The sequence below is a fragment of the Leishmania mexicana genome, contig 64 (genome assembly GCF_000234665.1).
Source record: "Leishmania mexicana MHOM/GT/2001/U1103 WGS CADB00000000 data, contig 64, whole genome shotgun sequence".
Classification (NCBI taxonomy): Eukaryota; Euglenozoa; class Kinetoplastea; order Trypanosomatida; family Trypanosomatidae; genus Leishmania; species Leishmania mexicana.
The window spans coordinates 1-7,270 of record NW_003946374.1 but is presented as its reverse complement, the minus strand read 5'-3'; the positions used below and the strand labels follow the sequence as shown (position 1 = coordinate 7,270).

The following is a 7,270-nucleotide window of genomic DNA, read 5'->3' as shown; positions in this document are numbered from 1 at the left end:
CGGAAGGGAATCGGCGTGCCTCCGTATCACGCGTCTGGTGCCCCTATGCGAAAAAAGCGAGCCACAATCACAAAGACAAGTATGCATACCTGTGATTGCGAATCAGCATATCCGTTCATTCGCCATTGTCGGAGAGAGAGAAACAGAGCGGGAGGAGGGAAAGTGGTACACGGAGGCCGAGAGCGCCTCAGCATATTTGTCTCCGGCGATTTCGACATCTCGCATGTCGGCAGCCGTGCCCCCCTACACCGCGGGGCCACACGAGCAGGAAGCAAGCACGTCTCTCCACAAGCGCATGCGTGCATGAATACACCTGCACTCGGGTACGGACGAGGGTGCAGACTCACGTGTCCTTCTAGTCTTTTGCCTCCCCTCTCACTATGGCAATTAGTGTCCGTTCAGGCATTTATGCCACATCACGGTTCTCCTCATGTCCGCTGGCCGCTGACAGCACAGCAGTACAACTAGCAGTGAAAAACGCGTGAAAGCTGCGTCATGCCGTCACGAAGCACCGCATAGCCGGCAATACCGTAGACAAAACAATTTTCGAGAGCAGAGAACAGAAAGCGTGTTCAACGTACAAGTCACCGGCACACTCGGCACACAGTCCAGAGAGTCGGACACGCACAGTCCCGCTCACTGCGCTGCCGCACCTTCACGGTTGGCGGGGCCATGTCCCCACCGCAGTACCGTGATGCCGGCTTGCTCGGTTGCCCGCTTCGCGCGCGGGGCTCCCCATCCGCCCAATGCCGACGGCCGCCTGGTGCGCCGTCGCGTGCGCGCTGCGGCACACGGGCACCGCTCGTCCCGAGCACCCCCGGCGCTCCCGCACAGCGCGGCCAACCATGGGTCACCCAGCGCAAAGCGCAACCGCACAGACGGCAGCCGCCCCGCATCCAGGAGCCGCCACAGTCCACCAGCAGCAATCGCCACGGGCCCGGCCCTCAGCCACTGTCGTCGCAGCACACACCCCAGCGGTTCCATTGTCAGGTTGCCCGTCCGCTCCGCGCGCAGCCTCCTGACGCCGCCTCCCCCAACGCAGGCACCGCTCGCATCCCCGTCGAAAGCCGCCCCGGCAGCACCTGGAGGCCATTGCCGCTTCGTCGCCGTTGACAGCGACACCCAGCCGGCATGCCGCCGGCACCGCCGACCCCCTGCCTGCCGCACGCCTCAACATCTGGCTGCAGCCCACATGCCGTCGATCCGCCCACTGGCTCGCTCACTCCTAGCACACCGCCGCCCACCAGGAGCAGCCAGCCGGCCCCGCTGTCACCGTCGGCATCGCCCCAGCGCCTCATCCTCACACCACCGGCATCGCTATCGCTCACACGGGGCCCCCGGCCCTCACGCATAGGTGCCGGCGAAAGCGATGCCTTCCGGTCCGCCACACCACCAACGCCGCACACCGCGCCCGACACCACGCCCCCATGCCGCCGATGGACAGCACCGCCGCGTGCGGGTCCATCGCCAGGTCCCTCCTGCCCGCCAACAGCCGGCCCCGATCTCAGAGGCTGCCACGCGGCGCCCACCCTGTCGCGCTCCAGATGCTCTGCCGCAGTCGCCCCGCGCTTCCCACAAGCTGCCGGCACCCCCACCAGCGGTACAGCGGCGCGTGTGGGTGCCGGCTGCCACGGGACGCGTGCAACAGCGCGCCCGCTCCATTCCGCTGCCTCGCCCTCCTCCTGTCCGATCCCGCCGTCCCCCACTCCCTTCCCCATCCCGTGCTCGACCCGTGGCAGTGGCACCCCGATCTCCCGCTCCCCTGCCAGCGTTGGCCCCCTTCGGCCCGTCTCACCGTCCCATGCGCCTGCTCCCGGTCAAGCATCAGGGCCACGGGTCCATCCTCCGCTCGTCCCGGGAGCGCACGCCACCGACGGGGAGCCCGCACGAAAACAGCGCCCGAGTGAGGACGCAGTCCACGACGCCCCTCAAGGCCAGCGCTCCGTCGCGGCTCCCTCCATGCAGCGCCGCGGATCGTCGAGAGCACGACGATGAGGGTCCGCACCGCGTACCAGCCTGGGCAATACGGGTCGGCTATGAGGATGTGGACAGGGCGGGTGCTCAGCAGGGCCCACGTCACGCCGCCCTCGAGCAAATGGCACCGGCAGCGCTGGGCGGCGGTGGCATCTCCATAGCAACGACGACCACAGCGTCCACGCACTCCGGTCCGCGGCGTCCGCGGCAAACGGCGCCGCAGTTGCTTTCGACGCGACAAGCAGTGCCCAATCCGCCCCACCGTGGATGCCCAATACAGCAGGTGCTACGACGCCAACCACCCCGCTGATCGAACACGGAGGAGGCAACAGACACGAGCGCACGCGAGTCCTCTTTCGTCAGTACAGAGGAAAGCGACCGACCACCTCAACGGCGGCGACACACACGCCCTCCCAGTCCAGCCCCCGCTCGTCAGAGGTCCGTATCCGCTCCTTCTCCCGGCAGCCGGCGCGGGCGCCTTCCACCGACCACCTCGCAGCCGCCTCCAGCCAGCTGCCGCACGGAAGGGCCCTCCACGCCACGGGCGCACTCCCCCGACACCCGCAATCCGCGCACCGGCGCACAGCGGAGGAGGGGCCCCCTCCGCACCGGCAACACCGCAGCCGCCTACGGCGCACACCGCTCCGGCACGCCCCCTACAGCGTCCGAGAGGGGTCGCAGAACGGAGGGCGACCAGTGGGGCCGGCATCACCGGCTGCAGCGCATCCAAGCCCGTCCGCAGGCACCGGCACACTCGCCCGCAGGCCCGCAGCGGAGAGGACGAGGCAGCCAGGAGACGGCGGGCGCGCCAGTGCCCCGTCAGCATCCACTCGCCAACGCGCACGCACGCACCACAGCACACAAACACACACGCATGCGCACGCGTCAGCGACTCCGCCCGTGCACCGCGCACACACCGCGTCAGTCCGCCGCATCGCCCCCGTGCATGCACGCCTGCCATCCCAGCACAGGCAGCCGAGCCTCCGCAGCCGCCGAGCGTCCTCCCGCAGCAAGTGCTCGGCAACACACCCGCACTCGCACGCACCTCGCGGGCCCCACGTCGCAGTGCGTCACCGCGCCGTGGCGTGTGCATCCGACGGCTCACCGTCAACGCACGCCGGCAGAGCCACGGCAGCGATGCGACGTTACTAGGAGGCGGCGCCACCACCAGCGCGCCAGCCGCGCGGGCAATCCGGAAAGCAGCACACCGCACCGCATGCCGCAGCATCACATGCACCGGCAGCAGCGCCACCTGTGCCGCCCACCGCGCACACACAGATGTCGGCGGTGCCTCTCCGCATCCCGCCTGCCCAGTCCGCCGGAGCGCGTGCCGCTGCCGGCCCATGGGTGTATCCCCGTTTGGTGTGCGGGGGGTCGCGCTCACCCCGGCGGTGTCGCTCCCCATCCTCGTGCCTCGCCATGAAGCACGCATGAGACAAGCGCCAAGGCGCAGCAGAGAAGAGAGGGGCAGACGAGGAGGAGTGAGCGCACATGGAGGCGGCGTCGCCGCGAGGCACACACACGCACGCACATAGCACAGCCGCGCCGCTGGCAGCAGCAAGGTGCTCGCCGCACCCCCTACCCCTCCCCTCGCAGAAGGGGGGCGAGCCCAGTGCCGGCGCGCACGCCGTCGGCGTCGCCCAGCGGACGTCACGAGAGCGCGAGTGCGAGAGGCATAACGAACAGAGCCGTCCGCGGGGGGACGTAACACAGAAGGAAAGACAAAGCGAGAAAAAAGGGGGCGAGAGGCACGCGCACGCACGCGCTCCGCCGTCCCGGGCCGACGCAAACGCGAGCCGTCTCGGCGAGACGAAAGCGTCACACCCCGTCACGGCCCGGCGCGCGTGCTCCGCCCCTCTCGTTTGGAGGGTTGGCGGTCTGCGGTTGGCGTGGCTGCTGGACGCACGGCGGCACTTGCCGGCGCCACACCACACCGACACGTCCACAAACACACGAGCTCAGGCACAGCGCACCCGCCTCCGTTGCACCACGGCTGCATCCCGGTCGCCATGGACGCACCGCCTCCCGCGCATCCGGGGCATGCGCCTCACCGGCACATCCTGTGCGTGCTCGTCCCCTCCTCGCGTGCGTGCGGCGCTAGCAGCGCAAGGCGGAGACAAGGGTGCACGGCATGCCTCCGTCCACGCGGGGCGCGACCACGGTCCGGTTCGAGGGCGGAAGCGGCGACGTCAGTCGCGTGGGTAACAGGGGGTGGCCTAGGTGCATGCCGGGCGAGCACAGAGAGGAGGTTGGCCAGCCGCAGGTCAGGGCCTTTTGAGACCCTGTGCTCTGCCGGCATATGCCATGCCTCCCCCCTCACACCCCTCAAGCCGCTGCATGCCGTAATGCGGTGTAGACACTCTCCACACCCGCGTCGGGAGGACTCGGTGGTGTGACGAGGCACCCAAACAAACAACGCAGAGGAAGATACGACACAGGAAAGGTAAACAGATAATAAAGACTTAGCAAGGAAACTGAGGCACACACACGCACGCACGCACGCGGACGCAGGCAGACAGTCGAACACCGAACACGTCCTGCACCTGCGGAGGGCAGAGAGAGAGGAGAGCGCGGAGCGGCGGGTGCGGCCACGATAACGGGAAAAGATAAGGAAACAAAAGCAACAAAACTAGGTGGTGCAGGGAGTGCGCGCGACGGCTTCACAGCGTCGTCGTGCCGCCATCCTCGCCCTGTGAGTGCGAGCGCCGCGGGGAGCCGTCGCAGCAAGGGAGGGGCCACCTGGAGGCGGCATCCACTGAACAAGGAGATGAACGACTACAGGGGGGCGGGCAAACGCACACACGCGCACGCCGTGCGGCACAGTAGCCCATCGAGGGGATGGCACGCGTCGACGCGAAACCGGAAACAAACGAGAGACGGAGAGGAGCGCAACGCGCGGTCGTCAGGATGGCTCCAGAGAGCAGCACGGCGTAAGCGCCACACGCACATGCCCGACGTCACGTCGCCTCCGCAGCCGCATCGGAGCCGCCTCCGCCTTCCCACACGCCTCGCCGGCCCCGCACTCCCCTGCACGCCGGGGGTGCCCTCCTGTGCAGCAGCGGGTGCTTACGCGTGCGCGCACACGTAGGGCGTGCATGAGGCGCGAAGGAAGAAGAGCAAGACCTGCCATCGCCCCCCTCTGGCGTTGCGTGTCCACCGGTGTGTCGCCTGCACCCGCCACCACCACACCAGCGCACCCCGTCTCCCCTCGAGCAGTCCGTGCGGTGTGCGCCAGGGGGTGAGGCAGACACGCGAGGGCGGCGGCAACCGCGGACGCGAGAGACACACCACCGAGACGCGGTGCGGCGCTGCGTCTCCCGCCGCTCTCTCAAGTGCGTCCGTCTCTCCCCTGCCCTCCACTCCCCTCGCCGCCACGCTCCGTCGCATCCCCTCGCTGCCCCTCTCGCGCTTTCGGCTCACAAAGGGTCGTCGGTGCGCCCGTCCCCGCTAACGGTGCGTCGCCCACTGCAGAGCGCACGGTGCCGTGCAGCGCAGCACAGGCAAAAGCGGACGGAGCGGCGGGCACGGCGCAGAGGACACGCGCAGGAGAGGACGAGGACGGCCACGCAGAAACCGTCATCACGCCAGCACGCGCACTCGACAGCGAAGCCACATCGACACTCGACAGGGAGCCCGCACGCACCGACAGCCGCGCAGCACCATGCAAACGGGGAAGCCGACGCCGCAGCGCAGAAAGCGAGAGGGGCGCCTCGGGACGTGCGTGCAGGGTGCGCGTGCGCCGCTGCACCGCATCGCCAACGCGTCACCCGCGCCGCGCACGCACGCACGAGGCGGCGGCGAGAGAGAGGGTGCCGGCGAAAGGCCGAGGCCACCGACCCCAGCCTCCGCGCCCTCCGTCTGTCCCGAAGGCAGCAGCTCATCAGGCCACTCCACGACGACGCCTCGGTGGAGCTGCCGCGCTGCCGCTAAGCTCTACCGTGCATTCCTGCCGCACTCTCCCTCCTACTCCTCCGTTACCTTTGACTCCACGTCCTCCTCCTCTGGCTTTGACTCTTCCTCCTCCATCACCTCCGTATGCTCCTTCGACTCCTCACTCTCACCGGATTCCCCGAGTTGCCACGGGAGCAGCAGGAAGATCATGTTGAGGATATCCAGCACCCAGGCACACACGTAGAGACCGAAGCCAGTGCCGAAATTGAAGAATCTGCTCAGCTCCACGTACTTTGGACCGTGCACTTTGTAGGTCATCACCATGAGCGCCCAGACAAAGCCAGCGGTGACAGCGCCCACGATGTTCAGCGCCAGGCAGACCCAGCGGAAGCCAGAGCAGCAGTACAGCAAAAGGAAGCCGAAGAGGAACGCAAAGCCGTACACGATTGCAGAGATGATAGCGAACACCTGAGCAAGCCTGAAGTTGTTCCGGGCGCGCGGGCAATTCACCCACACTTCGTCCAACGAGATGGTAATCTTGGGCTTTCGGCAATCATCCTTTTCACCCCACAACGTGACGCACACCCTGTCGCCAGAGGTCAGTTCCGGTTTGATGTAAAACATATCGACCCCCGTGCCGATCATCACGAACACGAACGCGATGAGCTGGAGCACCACGTAGACGATGACGCCGAGGTTCACCGCCATTTTCGAGACCGCACAACGCAGAGCTGAGAGAGGCGAGGCGGAGGCACACAGCACAAAGGGCGAGGCGCAGGGTCTGGGGGTCGAGATGGCGCAACAGAGCGGGCGAGGAGGGCGCGGGGGTGCAGGCCGGAGACAGCGAGGGAGAGCCTTGACAGCACGTTCATGCGCGCGTTGCCGGTGTTCGGTGGGGGGTGCGCGCGTGTTGTGAGAGGGCGCAGACGGATGGGCGCCGCGGGCACGGGTGCACAGGGCCGAGGAGAGAGCAGGGGACAGAGACACAGAGAGTGGGGAGGCAGGGGGAGGTCACAGGCAGCGGAGACTGCCAGGCGTGCGCAGCGGGGGCAGATGCGCCGTTGGCTGGCATGCGCACAGACAAAAAGCAGCAGGAGAGGAGGCCGGCGCATGTGCCGCGCGCCGCACGGCGAGGACGAGGGGGAGAGAGTGCAACGACACGCAGGCGCACAGCACACCGCCCGGTGCCTCCGGCTGCGTCCTTCTCGCTTCCGCGTCGCCAAACGAGCGCCTGCGCGGCCACGATGGAGACCCGTGCGCAGGCGAGCCGGGCCGCCACGGCGTGCGGGCGGGCGGCATGCAGCACCGTCACCACGCACCATCGCACCCGAGCACCGGCCCGCACAGCAGAGCACACACCGACCACAGCACCGCCGGGGGAGACACCAGCACACAAGCACACAGA

The 7,270-nt window shown here is 67.9% G+C and overlaps 1 protein-coding gene across 1 annotated transcript; it reads right to left on the bottom strand.

Moving 5' to 3' along the window:
• Positions 1-5,937: 5,937 nt before the first annotated feature.
• On the bottom strand, positions 5,938-6,573 carry LmxM_30_0450b_1 (uncharacterized protein; the record flags this gene model as incomplete). Its single annotated transcript, XM_003886476.1, has 1 exon — positions 5,938-6,573. One exon carries the CDS (start codon positions 6,571-6,573, stop codon positions 5,938-5,940), a length of 636 nt encoding a protein of 211 aa, XP_003886525.1.
• Positions 6,574-7,270: the final 697 nt, after the last annotated feature.